We start from the raw sequence: 24510 nt of genomic DNA on the forward strand, positions 1-24510 counted from the left end.
TTCTCAAATACTAATCAGGGATACATGCTATCAGAAAACCCATCATCCTCAACTAAACACATAATGTTGCTGCTAGTTGTTCACTTTAACTCCTATTCCTTAATTCGTAAAGAACTTCCCTTCCACAATACCAGCATTTCCACAAAGGAGAATTAACAGTCTTCTGGCATCTAAGACAAACTAGGAAGATAAAATAATCCTTACACTCAAAAGGCCAAACAATTTTTATTTTCAAAAACAACTTTATTCATGACACATTTTAAAAAAACTCCCACCCCTTGGAAATGAGCTAGAAAAATAAACAAAATCCACCTCCCACCTCCCTGTGCCCACTTCCTCCCATTCCCTCCAAATAAAAGGGAAAAAAAAAAAAAAAAAGCAAAGGAAAAAAAAACAAAACTGAAAAACAAAAAAAGTCACCAAACCCCCCAAAACAAGGTAGTGCATTTCCCCAGGGGGAAGGGGAATTTACACTGGAGCCGCTGGGAGCGGAACGTAGATCTTCCGGCTACAGAAACCTGCAAAGAAAGACACTCAAAACAGAAAAAGAAACACAAAAGGAAACAAAATAGATCACCAGGCATCTGAAGGAACAGGGAGCCAGAAAAGAGGGGTGGGGTGGGTGGATGACCTGGCAGGACAGGAGCAGGCAGGAGGGTACTGTGAAAGTGAGGAAGATGGAGGGAAGGTAACAAGCAGAACAGTTTGGTGTCCTTCCAGAGCCCTGGGTTTAAAAAAAAAAATCCCTCCTACCATCCATGCCCACCTACCCTTGAGCAGCCCCCAAAGGGGTGAAGTGGGACAGGGAAACAGTGGGAGCAGCTTGCACAGTTGAGTCGAGTCCATGGCGAATCCCCAGAGTGAATAAGCAGCCCCCTGCCCCACACCCTGGGCCTTCCCCTACTCCCCAAAGCAGGTCCCTCCTCAGCAGTTAGTTATGGGATTCTCCCCCCTTCCACAGTATATCTTTTTTTTTTTTAAATATTTTTTTTCCATCAAGGTCATCTTCTGTTTTCTTTTTTTTTTTTAATTCTTTTTTTTTTTTTCCTTCTTTCCTCTTTTTTCCTCTCTCTCCTCCTAATACACACTTTTTTTAGTAAGGGGAATACCATGAAGTCGCTCTAGCCCGGCCCCTGGAAGAAAGAAGGAGAGTTAGGTGTTAACACAATCACTAGACAGTTCAGTACAAGCCCCTCCCCATGGGCCCTCGCCCCAGTTATTGTGAAGGGAAGGGGGGCAAAGAAAATTTCCAAGTATACTAAAACTGACCCCACAATCTCAGAAACAGTGACACAGCTGGCAAATGGGAGGGGGAATTAACAAAATACTTCTCCAAACAGTGGTAATAGAGAAGTGCATCTGAGACAAAGGAGCAAGGAAAAGGACTCATTGTATGTAGTTTTCCGGATTCTCCACAGGTCTACTCTAGGCCCTCACCAACAGAACCTAACTCCTGGGAGCAGATAGGTAAATATTATGAAAAGCCCAGGTCTATATACCTAACTTACCTATTTAAGTGAAAAGAGAAGTAAAGCAAAGCAACATGGGCACCGCAAAAGACTGGCTCAGTTAGAGAGTAAATATCTCAATATCCTCCCACATGGTTGCTGAGGAGGATCAACTAGCCTCTGGTATTCTTCCAAGGAACCTTCAAACGTCACCCCTCCCTAACTGGGAAAAGTAAAAATGTCCAAGCAGTATTTTCGCTGCTCTGAGGCCCTGTTCTTCCAGACCTTCTGTGTAAACCCATTCTGCCACCAACTCTCAAGGAAAATCATGCTGGGGGAAGAAGCCTCTCTCAGAACAGAGTGGAGAAATCCAGCCCTATGACCAATTCCTGCTCCAGAAAAAGATGATGAGACTGGCCGCCTGGCCTGCAACTACCTTCCTCACCCTGCACAGGCAGGAGACCAAGTCCCTGGAGACCAAGGGGAGGGTTAGGGAAGGTTCCTCAGATCAGGAGAGAAGTAAGCATAAAGGTTCATGGGAAGTGGGGGAGAGGAGCAGCCCATCTATCCTGACCTGTAGACACGACCCCGGGGCCTGCTGTTAAAACCACTGTAGAATCGAGCTCGGGAACTGTTGTAGTTGGTGGTCCGGGCACGGTATCGGGCTCGTGGGAAACCCCGGTCTGTTGTGCTGATGCCTGGTCTGTTGGTTCGTTTTGGGATTACCTGAGTGAAGGATGTAAAATGTGGAGCTTTAGTCAACCTGGAGAGTTTACATAGAACCAAAATAGCAGTGAGCATGGGGCTTACCTTGATTTGTCTTCCTCTAAATAGGGATTCATCTAAGGCCAGGGAAGTCCTCACTGACTCTTTGTCTGAGAACTCTATATATGCAAACCTGCAAAAAAAGAGTGAGACTTCAGCTATCTGAGAATGCAAATAGTAGCTCATAGGTAAAATTCAACTTGCAGGCATGCTTTATTTGGGTACAATGTGTTCACCCTTTATTTATTTTAATATATATTTTATTGATTTTTTACAGAGAGGAAGGGAGAGAGATAGAGAGTCAGAAACATCGATGAGAGAGAAACATCGATCAGCTGCCTCCTGCACGCCCCCCACTGGGGATGTGCCCGCAACCCCCGCAACCAAGGTACGTGCCCTTGACCGGAATCAAACCTGGGACCTTTCAGTCCGCAGGCTGACGCTCTATCCACTGAGCCAAACCAGATTCGGCTGTGTTCACCCTTTAAATTACTGGTCCAAAAAATAGCCATACCAGCCGGCTGGCCAAATTCTTTTAATGAAAAATTTTAATCAAAATGTCCAGCTATTCTTAGAAAATTGTAAAACAGGGTACATAGGGCCTGAATTTCCATATGACAGAACCCATAAGACCAAGCAGAAGCTGCCCCTCCCCTTCTAGTTCATGATCCCATTCATACCGAGCCTTCATCTTTGTCTGGCCCCTCAAAGCATTTATGTGCAACCTTCGAAATGCAGAGGTGGGCAAAAGTAGGTTTACAGTTGTGAGTAAGCAAGTTCATTATATATATTCTTCCATATCCGCCACTGTGAACCTACTTTTTGTCCACCCCTGTACATCAACATTAATGCCTTAAGCCCTAGTCGGTTTGGCTCAGTAGACAGAGCATCAGCCTTCGGACTGAAGGGTCCCGGGTTCAATTCTGTTCAAGGGCACGTGCCCCATTGCAGCCTCCACCCCCAGTAGGGGGTGTGCAGGAAGCAGCCTATCAATGATTCTCTCTCATCATTGATGGTTCTATCCCTCTCTCCCCCTACCTATCTGAAATCAATAAAAATATATTAAATAAAAAAAAAGACAAAGGACACTTGTTTGAACAGCAAGTTAATTTAATCCTCAATATAAAATAATCTACTTGTTTTTATCTATTTATTTAAATCCTCACCTGAGGGTATTTTTCCATTGGTTTTTAGAGAGTAGAAGAGGGAAAGAGAGAAATATCGATGTGAGATAAACACATTGTTGGTTGCCTCCTACAAGCACCCGGACCAGGGTGGAGACTACAACTGAGGTATATACTCTTGACCAGAATTAAACCCAGGACCCTTCAGTCTGCAGGCCAACACTCTATCCACTGGGCCAAACCAGCTAGGGCTAAAAGAACCTATTTTTAAATTGTGACTAAAATGACCCCAACATACTTCCACACTTACCCCTTGGGATGGCCACTAAATTTGTCACAGAGTATGGTAACACGGTTGACTGAACCACAGCCATGAAAGTGTGCTTCCAGCTCTTCTGCTGTTGCACCATAGTCCACCTGTGAGGACATATAAATAAGTAAATATATATGTATATATATATGGAAGGGGGTACATTTCAAAGGTACTGGATAAATTCCCATCTCAATAGATACACTGCTTAGCCTTTGAGGTATATGTTATCCATACAGAGGAAGGTACATCAAATCTGATTCTCTGAGGAACTAATCTCTTTTCTTTCCAACCCCAGAGGCTCTGCTGATTGCTGTTACTTTTTACCAACTCCCAACACTCCCTCAGCCCCCAAATCTACCACCTATCCTAGAGATGTTCCTTTCAAGGCTTCTATTAAGTAACTCCCCAAAATAAAACCTCCCACCAACCCCAGTCTGGGCCTTAGTACATACATTGCCAACATAGATGGAACGGGCATCAGCCTCCATCTTCTCCTCGATAGACATGATCACTGGGCCAGCTTTTGAGGAGGGAAAAAAAAAAAAAATCAGAAAAAAAATTCTTTTTTTTACTTGACCAATATATGCACCACCACCACCACCATCACTAGTGAACACTAAGATTTGGCTCTGTTCTTTGCTATACCCATTGCCTAAAATAGTGCCTAGCACACAGGTACTCACTAAATATTAGCCAAATGAAGAAATAGGATAATACGTTCTTAAAAAAAAAAATCAAAGAAAACAGTACAGGAATCCCCTCCATTCCCAAATCAAGTCCCTAATGAATAGGTTTGGTCGAAATGATCTGAGTAAAGGGGAAGCCCCTGCAGCTGAGAGGTTTATCTCAGGGCTCCTAACTAAAGAGTCCCCAATTTAAGGAGGAATTATTAAGCTTGAAGGTCAAATGCCAGCTGGCAACCTCCACAAAGGGTAGAGGTAGGCTAAGAACAAAGAGAAATATATTTGTAACAGGGACAAAGGGAGGCACCCACTACCCTCACCCAAACAGCCCGCTTCACAAAGGTCAAAGGAACACACAATGGACTATGACCGCCGGCACCTGGTCAGTAACTGATGACAAGCAGCTCCAAGGTCCAGACCACCTCATCCCGCACAACCCTTCCAATCCGGGGACCCGGCTCCGCGTGCAAGCGCCGCTCACTCACCATTGCCTGGAGGTGGACTCATATTCATCTGCTTCTCTACCTCGTTCTGTAGCTCTTTTAGCTTCTCAGCTTCTTCCTCCATCTCCCTGACTCGAGCTTTAATCGCTTCCAGCTCCTGCAATGAGTGGGGGAGGGATGGAGACGAGCTGAAGAGGAACCACCGCAGGGCTCTGCTGCTCTCGCACCGCACGCGGCCCCAGCCGCGCTCGGCCATTTCCCTCACCCCACGCGAGGGTCATCACGACAAGAAATGCTGGCAACCTTCTGTACACCACTAGGCACCCATGACGCCCGAATCCACCGGCCGGGCCTCTCCCGGCGGCCGAGGAGCCGGGCCCGGCCCCAGCCACGTTATTCCCCGCCCACCCGCACCCCCCGCCCGGGCCCTGGGCCTCCCGTGACACGGCCGGTCCGCGGCCAGCTCGCTCGCCTCCTTCCCTCACCGGGTCTTCAATGGCGCCGTCCCCCGGGTCCCCCTCGACCAGTCCCGGCTCCTCCTCCTCCTCCTGGCTGCCGGGGACTCCCGAGCCAGGCCCAGGGCCTGGGGCGCCCGGTGGGGCACGGGGCCGGGGCGGCTCCTCTTCAGGCTCGGGCTCTGGCTCGGGCTCCAGCAGCAGCTCCTCAGGCTCCAGTTCCTCAGACTCCAGGCCGTTCCCGTAGTCCCCTGCGCCCCCCGGGGCCCCCTCCCCGGCCTCCCCACCGGCCCCGGGCACAAGATGGCGCCGCCGCCCCGGCCCGGAGCCCCGACCGCCCGCAGCCCCCGCTGCCGCTGCCGCCGCCGCCGCCGCCGCCATCGCCGCTCAGACTGGGGCCCGCCGCCCAGCGATTGGAGAGCTGTGCGGGCCACGCCGACGACTCATTAGTCAAGCAACCTGCCCGTCACTACGAGCTAAGACTCCATTGGGTAATATTACTTGGCAATCAAATAAGACCCCACCTCCGAGGCGGGGGATTGCTCCAAATTCTCAAATCCCGGTAGGTGAAGTCGGTCAGTCAATCAACACGCGTCCCACCTCCTCTCAAGTCCTTAGGTAACAATACCGCCACGCTGTGACGACTTTCCTGCTTCTTCCGTTTATGGGCGGGTGCACGAGGTATATGACGCTCCGTGATTGGTCGCTGGCTAGACAAGTGGAAAGGACCCATCTTCCGATTGCCTCGACTTGGTGGCCCAGTCTCAGAAGTCGATTGGCTCGCGAAGGGCTGACATCCGTTTTGATAGATGAACCTTGCCCCCTAAAGGCACGCCGGGCTTACCGCAAGGGAAAACCCAGGTCACGTGACTAGTCTTAAAGTGGCCACCATTTGACACTACTGGTTGCCAACTGTTGGAAGGTATGAGCCGGACACATTGCGGCGGTTTCTGGAAACTGGTCTCCTGACCGGAAAAGCACCCGTAGATGGGATATTGCTTGAAATGGAGGGTTCTGAAGAGAGGTCCCCAAGAAGGAGCTTGCTTTCCCCATTCAAGTTATTGGTACTACCATCCACCAGGTCTGCCAAACCAGAAAGCAGGGAGGAATCCTCATTCCAGAGCTACCAGGCCCGAGTCCTCTCCGTTCTCTCTTCCTGCACAGACATATTTTTCCAAGAACTCTGCGCATGTCCCAGTTTCGCCCGTTCCTTAGCTTGCTTGGACTTTTTGCTCTATCCCCGTAATGGGTCTCTCGGCTTCCAGGGTCGCCCCTCCAATCAGCACCACTCCCAGACTGAGTTTGCTCCCCGCTTGCTGTCCAGGTAGTCTCAAAACTACTCACCGTGGCTTACAGACCTCAGGACTAGACAACTACACAAATGTTATTTCCACACTCCGTTCCAGGGCGTGTACCTGCACCCGTCGGTGCCTCTCCGTGCAGCTCCTCTTCAACAAGAACGCTGCAGACCTCTTCTGAGAAGCCTTCCACTAGCCTCCCCTCCTCTCCCGTGGGAGGTAGGGGGGTGAGGAAGGGGGGGCTACTTCGCTGTGGCCTTAATTATTTTGTGTTGCGTTTAATAACTAGGTCCTGAGAGCTTGGAGATAAGAGGCTGGATCCTAGTTATATTTGCATGTCCACTGTGGGGCAATATACCTAGACATAGTTAAGTGTCCAATAATGTTTGCTGACAAAGGATGCATGGACTGGGGGTCTGGGTACCACCCTTCATCTTCAGTGCTTTCCCAGCCCCCAGACCCTCCTTCAGACCCCAGAGGAATTTCTCCAGTTAGGATCCCACCACACTGTTGCACTATTAGATACCAGTAAGACCTAGTCCTGGAAGGCAGGGTTGCCATATTTCAATAGTGATCCTATGCATTTGTTAAAAGTGAAAGAACGGAGGTACTAAGTCAGCAAGAGGGATGTTTGAGGCCAGGCCAAGCTATGGTTTGAAAGCCAGTTTAACATGAGCCCAACCAAATAGTAAAACAACCCCAATAGGAGCAGGAGGATTTGGACTAGAGGGCATTCCTGTTTGCAAAAACAAAAGTCAAAAGCTTCTCAGTATACCCCACTCTTCCCCCCTTACTCACTCTTTCTCACAAATCCTTACCTCAGAAACAGGGGAACTTGGAGCAGAGTCACAGTCACAGTTGTTTGAAATTTTCTTCATCTTCAGTGGTTTGGGAGAACTAAGTTCAGCACGGAAGACTAGCTCTAAAATGTGAGTTCACTAGAAGAAAAACCTTTTATACTGTACTTAATCCAATGAAGATTTGGGTGTTTTATTGGGACCTAGTTTAATCTAAGCAAACCAATTAAGAGAAATGGGATTATTTTTAAATGCCTTTATTCCTAATTTGGTTGAGCACTTGATTTTGTAACAGGCATGATCCTAGCCTCTTTACTATATTATCTCATTGCAGTCTCATGACCACCCTAGGAAGTATTTCCAAAACCATAATCTTTTTTACAGATGAGGAAAAAGTAAAGTAACTTGCCCAAGTCATGAAACTAATTAGAAGTGAGCAGGGAGCCCTAACCGGTTTGGCTCAGTGGATAGAGCGTCAGGTTTGATTCCGGTCAAGGACATGTACCTCGGTTGCGGGCACATCCCCGGTAGGGGGTGTGCAGGAGGCAGCTGAATCGGTGTCTCTCTCATCGATGTTTCTAACTCTCTATCCCTCTCCCTTCCTCTCTGTAAAAAATCAATAAAATATATATTTTTTTAAAAAAGAAGTGAGCAGGGAATTAAAAGTCATTTTTCAAAGTTCAGATCTATCAAAATTAGTGTACAGTTTGTTTTAAAACATGAAGATTACATTATGTATGATGCTGAAACTGGGGAAAAAAACTAAGTTCCAACAATAGACAAGTGTTTAGGCAAACCATAATACATCCAAAGATTATTATGTACCTATTAAAAGGTCTACACAGCCCTAGCCGGCTTGGCTCAGTGGATAGAGCGTCAGCCTGCGGACCAAAGGGACCCAGGTTCGATTCCAGCCGAGGGCACATGCCTGGTTTGCGGGCTTGATCCCCAGTGGCGGGGGGGGGAGGGGGGGGAATGCAGGAGGCAGCCCATCAATGATTCTCTCTCATCATTGATGTTTCTATCGCTCTCTCCTTCTCCCTTCCTCTTTGAAATTCAATAAAGAAATACACAGCCCTAGCCGATTTGGCTCAGTAGATAGAGCATCGGCCCTCAGCCTGAAGGGTCCCGGGTTCGATTCCAGTCAAGGGCATGTACCTTGGTTGCAGGTTCCCCAGCCCTGGTCGAGGTGGGTACAGAAGGCAGCTAATCAATGTGTCTCTCTCACATTGATGTTTCTCTCTGTTTCTCCCTCTACCTCCTACTCTCTCTAAAAATCAATAGAAAAATGTCCTTAGGTGAGGATTAACCAAAAAAATAAAAATAAAAGGTTTACACATAGTATGTGATAACATACAAAAATTTTTGTTAGGCCAAAAAAGTAGAATGCAAAATTGTATGTAAAGAATGATTAAGCTGAAACCGGTTTGGCTCAGTGGATAGAGCGTCGGCCTGCGGACTGAAAGGTCCCAGGTTCGATTCCGGTCAAGGGCATGTACCTTGGTTGCGGGCACATCCCCAGTGGGGAGTGTGCAGGAGGCAGCTGATCGATGTTTCTCTCTCATCGATGTTTCTAACTCTCTCTCCCTCTCTCTTCCTCTCTGTAAAAAAATCAATAAAATATATATATTTTTAAAAAGAATGATTAAAACTATGTATATCTTATTTTAAAAAACAAAAAATTAGGTATTGGGGGTAAAAAGGAACAAGAACCAGTATAGTCTTACCTTTGACTATATGTACCAAAAGCTTTTAAAATGTTGAAATTCTTAACCTAGTAATTGTGTTTCTTATCATCTGTTCTAAAGAAATAATCCAGCCCGGTGGGTGTGAACTAGGAGGGCATGGTTTGATTCTTGGTCAGGGCACATACCCAGGTTGCAGGCTGGATCCCCAGTAGGGGACGTGCAGGGGGCATCGGATCAATGATTCTCTCTCATCATCTATCTCTTTCTCCCTCTGCCTTCCTGTCTCTCTAAAATCAATAAAAACATATTTTATTAACAAAGAAATAATCTAAAAACTGGAAAAACATTTGAGAATTAAAATATCCATCAAAATGAAAAAATGTAAACAACTTTAACGTGCAAGTGGGCATTTTTAGGAAAATTATTGTACAAACATAGATGTAATTTTTATAGTCATTACGCCTTCAAAATATTTTAATAATAAAGAAAAATGCTTGCTATATAATAATCAGAATTGTAGTATACATTATGTATAAGTATGATCATAAAATATAAGCACAGATAAAAGATGGGAAAGCAATTTGCCAAAATGTTAATAATGGTTCTTTCTGGGTAGTAGGATTATGATTGATCTTCTTCTTTATAATTTTCTATGTTCTACAATTTTCCCACAATATCATATATTATTTTTATTTAAAATTTGTAAAAACGCCAACTTCCAAACTTACTCTAATAAGCATAATTACTTTTTTAAACACATTTAAAAAAGGTATTTGCATGGTGACTTGTAAAGATACTTCCCTGTTAGAAGGCATGAGTTCCATCTTACTGATATTTACCCATTGCCTATCCCTGTGTGCTCAATAAGTGGTAACTAAGTGAATCATCTTCTGTAAAATATGATTTAATTTCTTGCCTGTTATTGATGTATAAAGAACATCAAAGAGATGATTCTGAGAATGATTTTTTTAAAAATTAGTATGTAATGATATGAGATTCACCCATTATGTACATAATTTTCCTTCAGTAATAACCTAGCAATAGAAAGCTGTAGAATTTTGGGAAAACTGAAACTCAGTGATGTGCCCGAGAAGAAGGAAAAATGTGTTAATAGAAGTGAATGGTCAGTGCAATTGCGAAAAGGAGAATTAAATCAGTAAAATGAATGAGTTTTGTCCGGAAGGGAAAAGTTTTCTCACTAAACATAAATACTTGGCTTCTTGGTAGTTTGGCTTCTTGGTAGTTTCATGCCCATTTTTGACTCTGCTTTGAAATATATATATATATATATATATATATATATATATATATATATATATATTGCTTAATTTTATTTATTGATTGATTTTAGAGAAAGAAACATCTATTTGTTGTTCCATTTATATATGCATTCATTGGTTGATTCTTGTATGTGCCCTATGGGGGATTAAACCCACAACCTTGGAGTATTGGGATGATGCTCTAACCCAGTGGTCGGCAAACTCATTAGTCAACCGAGCGGCAAACTGCGGCTCACGAGCCGCATGTGGCTCACGAGCCGCAGTTTGCCGACCACTGCTCTAAACAACTGAGCTACCAGGCCAGAGACCTGCTTTTTACCAGCTACAATAATTCTCTATAATCTAGAACTACTAGTAGTCACACATGGTGCTGAGCCCATGAAACAGTGAGTAGTCTAAAGTGAGATGTGCTGGAAGTGTCAAATATACACCCAATTTCAACGACTTAGTATGAAAAAGAGACTATAACTTAATTGTTTAATATTAATTTTAGGTTGAAATTGTAAGTTTTTATATACTGGGTTAAATAAAATATTATTAAAATTAGTTTTACCTATTTTTTTGTTTGTTCTTTGAATCCTCACCTGAGGACATACTTATTGATTTTAGAGGGAGGGGGAGGAAAAGAGAGAAACATTGATGTGAGAAAGTAACATCAATCTGTTGCTTTCCTGAATGTGCTCCAATTGGGAATCGAACCCACAACCTAGGTATGTGCCGTGACCAGGAATTGAACTCGCAACCTTTCAGTGCACAGGACAATGCTCTAACCAACTGAGTCACTCTGGCTCATTTTCAGTGAGGCTACTGGAAAATGTAAAACTACATCTGTGGCTTGTATTCTATTTATATTGGACAGTGTTAATCTAGAACCTTAGAGCTTGATCATTGTACTCTATTTTGAAGCAGACTCCAATTCTTTTTTTTTTTTAAGATATTATTTTTTTAAAATATATTTTATTGATTTTTTACAGAGAGGAAGGGAGAGGGATAGAGAGCTAGAAACATCGATCAGCTGCCTCCTGCACACCCCCTACTGGGGATGTGCCCGCAACCAAGGTACACGCCCTTGACCGGAATCGAACCCGGGACCCTTCAGTCCGCAGGTCACCGCTGTATCCACTGAGCCAAACTGGTTTCGGCTTAAGAAATTATTTTTTGTTATTAATCCTCACTGGAGGATATTTTTCCATTGAATTTTAGAGAGAGTGGGAGGGAGGGAGACAGAGAGAGAAAAACATCAATGTGAGAGAGACACATTGATTGGTTGCATCCCAGCCAGGGCCAGGGATTGAGCCTGCAACTGAGGTACATGCCTTTGACTGGAATCCGGGACCCTTTAGTCTGCAGGTAGATGCTCTATCCACTGAGACAAACCAGCTAGGGCTCTTTCTTTTAAAAAAGAAAAAATATATATATACATATATATATATATATATATACACATATATATGTGTGTGTGTGTATATATATGTAATATATACACATATATATATATATATGTATTGATTTCAGAGAGGAAGGGAGAGAGAGAGAGAAACATCAGTGATTAGAGAGAATCATTGATCAGCGGCCTCCTGCACACTCCCTACTGGGGATGGAGTCCGAAACCTGAGCATGTGCCCTGGCCCGGAATCAAAGCATCGTCTCCTGGTTCACAGGTCAACACTCAACCACTGAGCCACACCTGCGGGGCCAGACTCCAATTTTTTCTAGTCAAAGTCTGGCCCTACCTACTTCAATCCCTAGGTCTGCCCTTGTATATAAGTGGGATGGCCATTTAAATGAGAAGGAACCTCTGTTTGGCTGCTTAATTTCTATTCTGTTTGGTTAACTTTTTAAAAATTTTGTACCTAAAAAACTTATTTTAATATACTGTACCAGAATTATGTATTCCTTATTAAAATATCAGAAAATAGCCCGGCCCTGTGTTGCTGTGGTTGAGGGTCGAGGCATGCACCAAGCGGTCCCAGTCAGGGTACATGCCCGGGTTGCAGACTCGATCCCCAGTAGGGGTATGCAGGAGGCAGCCAATAAATGTTGATGCATCAGTGTTTCTATCTCTCCCCTTCCTGTCCTCTTGCTCTAAAATCAATTTTAAATAAATAAATAAATAAATAAATAAATAAATAAATAAAAATAAATAAACAAAATCAATAAAAAAACATATTTTTAAAATATATATTTTTTTATTGATTTCAGAGAGGGAAAGAGAAATAGAAACATCAATGATGAGAGAGAATCATTGATTAGCTGCCTCCTGCACGACCCCCACTGGGGATTAAACCCGCAACCCGGGCATGTGCCCTAACAAGGAATTGAACCATGACCTCCTGATTCATAGGTTGACGCTCAACCACTGAGCTGCCCAGCTGGGCAATAAAAACATTTTTTTTAAAAAAAAAACATCAGGAAATACTGGCAACAAAAATAATAAAACAAAATCACCCATAAAATCCAGATAATCACTACTGACATTTTGGTATATACCCTTCCTGAAATTTTCAACACAAAAATACATATAGAGGCATGTGTGCACACATTTATTTGTTTATTTATTTTGGGGAACATACTGTATATATTATTTTTTAAAATATATTTTATTGACTTTTTACCGAGAGGAAGAGAGAGGGATAGAGAGTTAGAAACATCGATGAGAGAGAAACATCGATCAGCTGCCTCTTGCACACCCCCTACTGGGGATGTGCCCGCAACCAAGGTACATGCCCTTGACCAGAATCGAACCTGGGACCCTTCAGTCCGCAGGCCAACCCTCTATCCACTGAGCCAAACCGGTTTCAGCTTATTTTTTTTCTGTTTTAAAAAATATATTTTTATTGATTTCAGAGAGGAAAGAAGAAGGGGAGAGAGAGAGAGAAGCATCAATGATGAGAGAATCACCGACTAGCTGCCTCCTGCACGCCCCCAACTGGGGATGGAGCCCACAATCTGGGCACGTGCCCTGACTGGGTATTGAACCCCGACCTTCTGATTCTTAGGTCGACACTCAACCACTGAGCCACGCCAGCCAGGCTCTATATATTATTTTCTAATCTATTTTCTTTTTTATCCAGTAAGATACAGAAACATCTTTCCATATCAATAAAATATTTTTCCAGTTTCATTTTTTAATATATATATATTTTTTTCATTTTTTAATATATATTTTTATTGATTTCGGAGAAGGAGAGGGAGAGGGAGATAGAAACATCAATGATAAAAATCATTGATCGGCTGCCTCCTGCATACCCCCTACTGGGGATTAGGCCAGGCATGTGCCCTTGACCGGAATCAAAACCAGGACACTCTATCCACTAAACCAAACCAGCAAGGGCTCCAGTTTCATTTTTAATGACTTTACTTGTCACCTTAGAAATGAAGCCTTTTCTAACCACTCTATTTAAATTTGAAATCTATACATATGTACACCTTTCAATCCTGCCCTAATGAATTATTTTTGTTCATAGCATTTTTTAAAAATATATTTTTATTTATTTCAGAGAGGAAGGAAGAGGGAGAGAGAGAAACTTCAATGATGAGAATCATTGATCGGCTGCCTCCTGCACACCCCCCACTGGGGGTGGAGCCCACAACCCCGGCATGTGCCCTTGACTGGAATCGAACCTGGGACCCTTTAATCCGCAGGCCGATGCTCTAGCCATTGAGCCAAACCGGCTAGGCTCTTCATAGCATTCACCTAACATGAAATGTTACATTCGTGAATATTGTGAAATTTATTTATCTATTATTTGTTTGTTTCTCTTACTAGAATGTAAGTAACATGATGGCAGAAATCTGTGCTTGTTTTTTCACTTCTCTACTTCAGTGCCTAGAACTATGCTTAACACACAAAAGATGTTTGAATGTTTTGCTACATGAATGACTGAATGAAGAACTATATAACATTTATTATATTGTTTTCTAGTTGATTTTTAAAATACTGTAATTTATATTTCACCTCTATCTACATTTAAGGCAGCTTTTAAAATTTTCAAAGGATCTGGTCTTAAGTAAAAACACAATATCTACAATCCATCAATTTGCTAAAATTGTAACTAAATGTTGCTTAACTTTAACCAAAAATGCCATTTGGAGAAATAACATTCACAGAAAACTGAAAGGTAAACAATCCACCTGTCCATTTAGTCTAAAATGTATCCCAATATTATTAAACTGTAGCATCATAGAGCATATTTTGGCCAAATTGTGATGACCTACTTAAACAAACTTAGGGCCTACTGAATCCCTTTGACCAGAATCGAACCCGGGACCGTTCAGTCCACAGGCCGATGCTCTATCCACTGAGCCAAACCAGCCAGGGCCATGTTTTGTCTTTTGAGTATTCTATTAAGATGTTGCTTTTTGGCAAATATAAGTTAATCAATTATTAAACCAAAAACACTGCAGTGGAGATAAATGCACTAGCTATCATAGCCTGAAGGTATTAACTATTAAGAGCATCTAATTCCCCTTTCCCCTAGTGCCATGTTCACCAAGCCACTCTCAAATTTTAAGATGGCCTGCCTGTATATTTTTTACAATGGAAATGCAACCCTGCCTCTTAGCAATATATTTCTTTCTACAATTTTAACACATAAACCCAAATATTTTATTGCATTGGATTCTGGAAAGACTAGAAAATTCTGCTTGTAACTTAAAATTAGGACCACTATTTCTGTCAGACATGATTTTGATGTGGTCCTAGACCGGAAGTACAGAAGGATGGGCTGACTAATTCCTGTAGTTTCCATCCAGCTTAGCAGTTGGCATTAAAGTGTCTGAAACCCAATGTCTCCAGGGACCAAGAAAGGAAGCAGGAACTTCATTTTTGCAGACTTGTTTTAAGTCTAAATAAAGTAGGCAACAGGGTATATTGGGAAGAAATGCTCATTATCACATGCTTCTGATTAGAGTTTGAACACAACTGGGGACTTGACTGCCATCATACAAAGATATTTGGTAGGTTTTCTTTGTGCCGTCCCCAAGTACCACATACACAGCCTCTGAAGGCTTGGGCTGGCACAGATGGAGTTCTTGGCTTTAGGCATTTGACCGAAGTGGGAGGATAGGGGAACAACTCTGATTTCCTATCTCAACACCTTCCACAATCTCTGTTATTCCAGTTCTTGCCTTTAACAAAGGGCATGACAAGATGATTGGATCAAGAAATGTCCTGGGGGGCGGGGGGAGGAGTCAACTGGGGAAAAAGGAAACATATGTAAAACTTTAAACAATAAAAACAAAATTATAAAAAGAAAGAAACGCCCGGACCCCAGGCTACACAGTGTAGAAGTCACAAACCCTGATCAGTCCTTCTCATTAAACTTCTGGGCTTTATTTATTATTTATTTTTTTAATACGACCATTACATATTACACAAAAATAAAAGTCAAACGAACTTGGTATTTATAAATTATTAAATAAAAATACAGGAATATATATTTATATTTATAGAGCTTTTTCTTTTCTTCTAAACTAACCAAATCTTTCTCCCGCCATTTTATGATTTAAAAAAGTAAAATAGTGTATGCCCTAGAATAAGTGGGGAGTGGGCTTAATAATCGCAGGACCCAGTTCCTCTACTTCTGCTCTTTCCTTGGCCTAAGCAAGTCCCTATTTGTCCCTTGGGCTCTGGAGAGAAGGAAACACCCTCTCCACCTATTTAATCTCTGAAAAATAGCAATTAGATTTATTTCCCTTATTTAAAAAAAAAAAAAAAGGAATGGGTTTAAAAATTAGGAGCCATACTCAGGCTTCCTGGCCAAGAACTAATCCCAAGGAACTATATGGCTCTAGAAGAGTCTCTATTTTTCCCTGACAGAAGATTCTCTGGGGTTTCCATTGCCCCTCAAGAAGGGCAAGATAGTTCAAAACAGCTCACTGTGGTCCCACCCAAGCTATGCTTCTAGGAATCCATACCAACCCCCTTACACTTTCAGAATACAGCCTCTCCTTCCACCCAGGTGTGAAGGCCTCCGAGTAGGGCATCTCAGTAACCATGGTCCCCACTGCCCTGTTTGCTAAAGGCCCCCAGAAGAGCTAACATGGAAAGGCACCCTGTAGCAGAGGGTAGGGTGACGAGTCTGCCCCAAATCTGGGGGCGCACAGGCTCCAATTTGGAGCTGATGGTCTAGTCAGTGGTTTTCTAACTTTTTTTCAGCAGCAAACCCCTTAATGCAAATAAAATCTTACCCTGAACCCCGACATGTAAGACAACTACAAGGAGAGCTGTTCTATTTGAGGGCAAGTAGCTCAGCCTGCTCAGAGTGCCACCCTCCCCCCTCCCCTTTCACCTTCATCTTCCCCAAGGACTCCTGAGGCAACCCCTAGGAAATGTTGGGGCTCTGCCAAGCAGTTTGAAAACCACTGGCCTAGTTTGTCCTGAGCAAGTCAGAGACCCCCCCACCCCCACCCCAATGGCCTGCCACAGAGCAGCCTTGAGTTCCTAGCATCAGCATACTCATGACAGACCAAGTGGCACATGCAGCCTACCACCTCCCCCATAAATACCATTGAAAAGTGCAGCCCTCTCTCAAGCATAAAAGTTTGGGCTAACCACCTGAGGCCAATTTTGGTCCCACATTTTAGTGAGTACAACTATGTTGCCACCTTCTGGGACCAAGTGAAAAATCTCCAAGAAGAGTTAACCATGGTCTAGCTAAGCTGATCAGTGCTCAGGGTCAAGGGCAGGGTTCTAGAGCACTGTGTGTGGAGAAGTCAGCATCGGAGAGCAGCAATTTTAGCACCTTAGCAAGTGCAGCAGTGAGGTCTGGCTCAGGGCATGCATTTGGAGTGAAATCATTTCTTTCTCAAAAGAAAAAGCTATAATCTGAATCTGTTCTAGAGGGCTGTGAGCTCTAAAGTCAACATTCGCAGACTCTGAGGTACAGACAAGTGACACCCATGCAAGTAGCGTGGCTTCAAAGAAAATATGTATGCTTCCCGATCACGGTATTGTCTCCAGAACCCGTACACCTGGCCCTGACAAAGCAGCATCAAAGCCCACCACACGGAACAGGCCAGGCACGAGTACACATCACCCTCACACCCATGGGTTTCAGAGCTGGAATGTTCCTCTCAAGGCATCAACAGTCTCACCGAGACATAGTGCAGGACCCAGACTGTGTTCTAGATCAGCATGGACGTCTACACTCAGAAGGAAAATTCATTAGAGCCCCAATTTAGAGTTTAAGTTTGGGAACATGAGGTCCCAGAGATAGGGATCACGTTAGGCACCAGTGTACCCCAGTGGGAGAGGAAGGCAGCAGGCAGGTCCAGCTACCAAAGCCTCTACCCACTGCAGGCTCCGCAGCCCTGCCTTTCTGTCAGAGCCCAGGAGGCAGCAGCAAGTGCATGATGCACGAGGAGGGGGGACCGTGAAGGAACAAGGCCAGCTGTAGAACTGCACTTCTCTCCCAAGCCCTGCTAACGACTTCCTGCGGAGAAGTGCCCGAAGCCAACTGTATACAGTGTTTCTCCCTCAGCCTTGAGGCAACAGGACAAGGGAAGGAGGGAGGGGGGGATTGAGAGGGAGGCAGAGAACTGCCCCCTGTTCTTGCCACTGCAAGAGGGAATGTTTTCTCCTTAAAGAATCCGACTACCACCAGATTAGACAAGCAGCCCAGCATGCACATGAGCACGCGTGCACATGCACACACATGTCCAAGCAGCCCCCTGTCACAGCCACCTCTCCCTATCACCTGAGAATCTGAGCTTCCATTCAAAGGGATGCGCCCTCTGTGTTTTCCCCAAATCCCACTCATCCAATGGAGATGCCAGCCCCTTATGCAAGTCCACCTTCCTCAGGGCTGCAAACTGAGCTCCAGCTAAGTTTCCTGTGCCCACACCTATAGGCATGACCCCTCCCACCTCCCCCTACCCCTGGAATGACTCCATCTCCTGGCCCCCTGACTTTCCAAATACATTCTCCAAGGTCTCCAGTTCACTGTTCCAACTGCCTGCCTGGCACACTCAGTTCCCTCACACACTACCCTGCCCCTTCCCATCCTAGTTCCATGCCCAACCATTCACCCCACTTCTTTTAAGGGCATTCTCTGTTCTGTTCCTGCTCTCCTGTCCCCCAGCACACCTAGCCCCACTTGGCCCTGGACTTTCTCACTTGCTGGCAAAAAATGCTCCTACAGTTACCAAGGCCCCTAGTGCCACGGCCCCCGTCAGCACTGTCCTCACTGAGGCCCAGTTCCCCTCCCGCAGGCGTCGAGCCTCCTCCAGGGCCCCGTCCCCGTATAGAGCTGTGAACTCCGCCTGTGGGAGAGAAGGGAAGTAGGAGAGAAAGGAGAAAGGGATATCAGGAGAGGAAAGAGTAGAGAAAAGAGGAGAGGGAGAGTTCCAGTTCCATTCACTGCAAGCACTACCCCACACCCAGCCCCACTCTGGCCAAAGCTAACTGGCTGCAATCCCCTCTCATCCCCCATGAGCGCCTGGCTTATCTGCCTTCCCTGCCTCAAGTGAATCCCAACCATTCTTTGGACAAAAATTCTGCTAAAAAAAAAAAAATTAAGAAATTCTACTCAAAACTGGCATCCTTTGACTAGACTTGCCTGACCACCACCCATCCCTGATTCCTGCCCCCATGCCAATGTACTCAAGTATAAAATGACGTCTGGATGCCATTTGTCTGCTGGCACTCCCATGGGTACTGTGGATTCTGTCCTCTACGTTAGACCATGTGCCCAGCCAGTGATGACTGCATGGCAGCCCTGGAGTGCAGCATCTAGCGTCATGCCCATAGCGAGGGCATCTGATTCCACCCAGATAGGGAGTCTCAGCCCCCATGCCTCATTCATTCCCAGCACAGCCTCCCAGCCTCCAGCCCGAGCACCCCGCCCCCCACGCCCCTCCTGGAGACCAGCTTTGCAGAGGGATGTGCAGAGCAGCAACTGAGAAGCTTCTTACCCAGCCCCCACTACTGTGGATCCAGTCGGCCAGCCGCGTCTCCAGGTAGGCCACCATCCACTCCTGTACTTGTCCCACAAGTGGCTCCATCTCCTTGTTGACACTCTCAGCACACAGAGCAGCTCCAAAGACAAAGAAGGCCACAAGGCGACCCCAGTTGGGGCCCCCTTGGAAGAGTTCATCAGAGACCTGGGTGAAGCGTTGCTGGGCTGAGCCTGGGGTCACATGCAGCTGAGCCGCCAGATCAGAGAAGGTACGACGGAAACGGGTCTCAAACTCATCGCCAGCTGCCCGCATGGCTTGGTGCAGTGGGTCAGCTGCTGGGCCCTCTCCGGGACCCGCTCCACAGACATAACCCTTCTGCCTCAGCTTGTAGCCCACAAAGTCTGCCACCAGAGCCCGTGTGTCTGGGGCCGAGGCTGGGGTCGCCATCCGGGCGGCTGTAAAGGTCAAGGATGAAAGACTGGCATGAATATATATGGTCAGAGACACAGAATGGGACATTTCAGGTTTGGCCAACCCAATGAGACAGGAAGGAAGGTGGGAGGGAATGTTCAGAGACCGCTAGGCAGGGAGAGGCGACAACAAGGAGATTAAGTCATAATGATGGGCCAGGACATGAGGGGCTGGCCATTAAATTCGCAATATCCCGAATTAAATGTAAACAAGTTAATTTAAAACTACTTTAGATTTTTCCCATAATAAGACAACACCAGTTCTATGATACCCCTGCAAACCCCTCTCTGTAGTACACACCTTTTGGCCAGAGAAGAGGCTTAGAACCTCCCCAGAGGTAAGATGTGAAGATGCTGGCAGAGGCACAAGATGGGGGAGGAGACAGGGGCGGAAGGGAAAGGTGGGGGAACCAAAGGGTTGCCAGGGGCAGAGAAGGACGGGCACACTCACCCAGCCTGGATGGCAGCTCTTAGGACCCAGCACTGGTGGCAAGGAGCCCCCAGCTGGGGCCTTTCATCCTCCTGGCCTGCGTGGAGCCCTGGGAAGGGGAGGAGGATATCAGAGCTAGATGGGGAAGGCCAGGGATTAGGGTCTGGGCTGAGAAAGGCTGGGATTGCAGCTCCCAGGACCAGGCCCCTGCCTCCAACGCTCTACCAGCTGTGTGGCCGAATCCATGTTTAATGACTGTCCTCCCGGGAAACCCAGGGCCAAGGGCTTCCTGCTGACACCATCTCTACTCCGGTCTCCCCCCAGTGCAGCCCGAAGGCCCAGCTCCTCCCGCACCCCAACCCTCAGCCTGTCTCCAATCCCTCCTGCCTGCCAGGTTAGGGATCTCACGGGTCAGGCCGCTGGCTGCCGGGATCCAGGCCGTTTCCTGGTGCAGGAGCTGGGAGGGAGGGAGAGTGGGAGGAAGGGAGGGAAGGAAGGAGGGAGGAGAAAGGGGGGGAGGGAGGGCCCGGCGCCTGGTGATGATGGGGCCCAGAGATGCGTCCAGAGAGAGGGGCGGGGCTGGGACGCTGGCTTGGGAAGGGCCACAATTCGGGCAGAGAGAGGGCTGCTGGTGGCTCAGAAGAGCCGGCGGAGAGGGCACTGAGGGCTGGGCTGGGCTCCTGACTCTGCAGGCTGCCCAGAGAAGCTGTCTGGGCGTCAGCAAACCTCGGAGCAAATCCAGCATTTACGGAAGATCTCTGATGTTCCATGTACTTGTTGAACTTTTCTGGCCGTGGAGTGGGTGCCTGGAAAAGAAGCAGTTCCCGTACCGGTGGGAACTGCCTGCTAGATGCCTTGCTCTGGGGAACTGGCACACACAACATGGACACCAAACATTTCACTTCCTCTTTGCTTCAGGACCTTTAACCCAGTGCTCTGGTGTAGGCTGTGGCTTTAGCCAGGCATCAGGGAGCCAGGACTTGGATCGCAAGCAATTTCTGCAGGTAACTTTTCATCTTCTTTCTTCTTTTTGTAAGCATATTGGTTTTCTTTTTCTTTTTACCCAACATATAAACTCGTTTTCATTATGAAAAAGTCATAGAGGTATAGAGAAAAAAAACACACAAGTTCTCAATCTCCCTCTTCCCCTCTCACAGTTCCGCCTCCCTTCCTGGAAGTTGCCAATCAAAGTTAATGTTTATCCTTTCAGATTACATATACATGCATATATATGTATGTCTATTATTATACATGGCAGTACATTTATACAGGGCAGTTCACAGGTTGTGAAGCTGTTTGACCACAGCCGATCCACACTAGGGCATTCTCGGGCATCCTGACGGGCCCACCAGCTTTTGCAGCTGGCACTTCCTTCAGCTCCATTTGGAGAGATCTCCAACCAAAGGCCATAAAGAGGTAACCCAATTCTCCTTTCCTGCCAGTTTCCTTTGCTTCTACCTTCAGTCCAAGCCTTGGTATTACCATCTGCCCCTATGGTCACCGGACAAACAAGGTCTTTTCTGTACAGTCATAGTAACAACTAACACATGTTGAGGACTTTTTAGGTGCTAAGTGCTTTCTTTACATGCATGATATTTTATCCTCACACCAATCCTTATTCTGTTTTATCCTCATTCGATGGATGAGGAAAGTGAGGCTTGGAGAGGTTAATTTGCTCAAAGCCACATACTGAGAAGCTGGGATTCAATCTAATTCTGTCTCGAAAGCTTGTCATAACACCGTATTGCTTCAAGGTCCCGCTTCACTTCAGGTCATCAGTGTGTTACCATGCCATTTACAAGCCCAAACTCAGTTCTCTCCTGCATTCTGAACACACAGCCTATTCCGCTCCTTTATGACTATGAGAGGCCCGGTGCACAAAATTCATGAATTCGGTGGAGGTGTGTGTGGGGGGTCCCTCAGCCCGGCCTATGCCCTCTCGCAGTCCGGGAGCCCTTGGGGGGATGTCCAACTGCCGTAGAGGCGGGAGAGGCTCCCGCCACCACCATTGTGCTTGCCAGCCGTGAGCCTAGCTTCTGGCTGAGCAGCGCTCCCACTGTGGGAGCGCACTTACTACCAACAGGCAACTCCTGCATTGAGCATCTGCCCCCTGGTGGTCAGTGCGCATCATAGCGACCAGTCATTTTCGCTGTTTGGTCGATTTGCATATTAGTCTTTTATTATATAGGATCCTTTCAACCACCCTCACTTTTTCTTTGCTCTTGGGCTGATCTTTCCAGCTGCTACCAGCAACGTTGTTTCCTTCTTCTGAGAATAACTTAATCTAGTCCTTCGTTTGCAATCCTGATTTCTTCTAAGACATTTGCTTGAAATAAAACATTTTTAAGTCTCAGAATCCAAATATATTTCTGTCTTCAACACATTTATTTATAAGCTCTTTGAGAACAGGAACTGAATTGTATTCACTTTTCTGTCCTCACAGCCTAATAGACCCTCAGTAAATGTTGACTGAATAAATCACTCAATGCCTGTGGCCAGTTATTGAGCAGACCTAGTCAGATGTTTAAAGACAACTGCAGTGGCTATTTAAGACACAAAGGCTTATTTGGAATAAAGGTTCAGTGTCAGTCTGAGCAGCCAGACAGAGCTGCTGGACCAACACAAATTATATTGGGTTCAAAGCTATGTATTTCAAGTATCTTCTCAGACTAATACCACAGAGCCAAGGAATGGCAGCTCAAACTGTAGACAGTGCAACAGAGCTTTTTCTAGAAAATCTCAGGCCATATAGGCTAATCTTGAACATTATTCTGTTAATGATATATTTCACCAGTGCAAGGGAGACAGTTGTAAACTGGTTGACTGCAAAACAAATTAGTGAGACATTATTTTACACCACCAAGATATAAAAAAATATGTCCATGGATTTATGTATATATGTATTAAATAAGAAAATAAAACTCAGTATTACTTTAAAAATTAGTCCTGGCTAAATAGCATTACTGTGGTTATTACAATACCATGGCTGGAGTTAAAATGCAAACAGGAATGAATTGTACAATGTTAAGATAGTATATGTCTCTGTTTATTTCCAACTTAGTCACTGGTGATTTTTAAAAATATATATTTTATTGACTTTTTACAGAGAGGAAGGGAGAGGGATAGAGAGTTAGATACATCCATCAGCTGCCTCCTGCACACTTTACTGGGGATGTGCCCGCAACCAAGGTACATGCCCTTGACCGGAATCAAACCTGGGACCCTTGAGTCTGCAGGTCGACGCTCTATCCACTGAGCCAAACCAGTTAGGGCAGTCACTAGTGATTTTATAGTTAAACTCTCCTGCTGTTTTAAATTTAGAGATTCCATTTCTATTATGAGTCCCCATATTTCAGTACTCTGAAGATGTTAACTGTGACCATTAAATGTTTTAATCTTCTATAGCCAATTAGATAAGGAAGTGGACTTTAGAGCCAGGCTGCTGAGATTCTAATCCCAGCTCCCCAATTATTATCTGTGTAATCCTAGGCAAAGGTCCTAGCCCCTCTCCATTGATTTTCTCATCTATACAATAGCTATAGTAATACTCCCTGCTCCTATGATGGCTGTACTATAGGATTTAATGTTTTTAAAATTCTTACAACCATACCTAGCATACTGTAAATGCTATATAAGATCAGTAGGCAAGTTAGAAAAGAAAACTTCACATGTTTTTGGAACTTCCCATTGGAACTAGAATCCTACAGTCTCAGCTCCAAGAGAGTGGTGTGCTTATTCATTCAATAATTTGAGGGCCTACTCTGTGATGAAACTATGACTCCGATACAGCCTCTGTCATCAAAGGGCTTACAGTCCGGTTAGAGATCAGAACTCTAATCCACTTTTTAAAAGGATGATAACTCTTAAGTCCAGAGAAGTTGTGCCTCGCTCGAAGTCACGCAGCTGAATAGCACCAGAGGTGAAACCAGAAGCTGTCTTTCTACAGCTCTCAGTTCAGAGCTCTTTCCAATGGGCCACCCACTCTTGTGAGCACATCTCAGCTTCTGTTTGGGACTCTACCTAGTTTCATGGCCTTCCCTTCTTTGCACCCACCGCCAAACCGCTCCCAAACCTGAAGCCTAGGGTTTAGAAAAGAAAACGGTAAGCCCTTAAGAAAAAGCCACACGCTGCGCGTTTTGGACCTCCCCTGCAAGAAAAGGAAACGTTACTCTTGACATCCTGCGGTAACTCTTTCAGCAAGGTTGAGGCCATTAAAAAAAAAAAAAAAAAAAAAAGGTAAAGTGGTCTTTCTCGGGACCGAAAGGGTGGAGTCCCCGCCCCCTGATGCAGCTTGCAGCAGCGGCAGTGAAGACAGATGGGGAGCCACCTGTCAGAGGGCAGTGGGCGGGGGCCGGGCCGGGCAGGCCAGGAGACCGGAGGGTGTGTGCGACTGAGCGCACGCTCAGAGCAGACAG

General features: G+C 45.5%; 1 protein-coding gene across 4 annotated transcripts; it reads right to left on the minus strand.

The window, feature by feature from the left end:
- Positions 1-248: 248 nt before the first annotated feature.
- On the minus strand, positions 249-20600 carry LOC307098832 (bcl-2-like protein 2; the record flags this gene model as incomplete). Of its 4 annotated transcripts, XM_079769941.1 has the most annotated exons (7): positions 249-1133; positions 2023-2174; positions 2259-2346; positions 3648-3754; positions 4103-4170; positions 4819-4933; positions 5262-5612. In XM_079769941.1, the coding sequence occupies 7 exons, from the start codon at positions 5610-5612 to the stop codon at positions 1094-1096; spliced, it is 921 nt and encodes a 306-aa protein (XP_079626067.1). In that variant the 3' UTR covers positions 249-1093. The 4 variants fall into 4 exon arrangements, with proteins under 4 accessions (XP_079626067.1, XP_079626068.1, XP_079626070.1 ...); XM_079769942.1 differs by lacking the exons at positions 249-1133; positions 2023-2174; positions 2259-2346; ... (2 more) ...; positions 4819-4933; positions 5262-5612 and adding exons at positions 12718-18559; positions 19211-19650; positions 20117-20204; positions 20504-20600; XM_079769944.1 differs by lacking the exons at positions 249-1133; positions 2023-2174; positions 2259-2346; ... (2 more) ...; positions 4819-4933; positions 5262-5612 and adding exons at positions 12718-18559; positions 19211-19650; positions 20117-20204; positions 20483-20557.
- Between the last annotated feature and the right edge of the window lie 3910 nt (positions 20601-24510).

Source organism: Cnephaeus nilssonii (assembly GCF_951640355.1).
Source record: "Cnephaeus nilssonii genome assembly, chromosome: 4".
Taxonomy (NCBI): Eukaryota; Metazoa; Chordata; class Mammalia; order Chiroptera; family Vespertilionidae; genus Cnephaeus; species Cnephaeus nilssonii.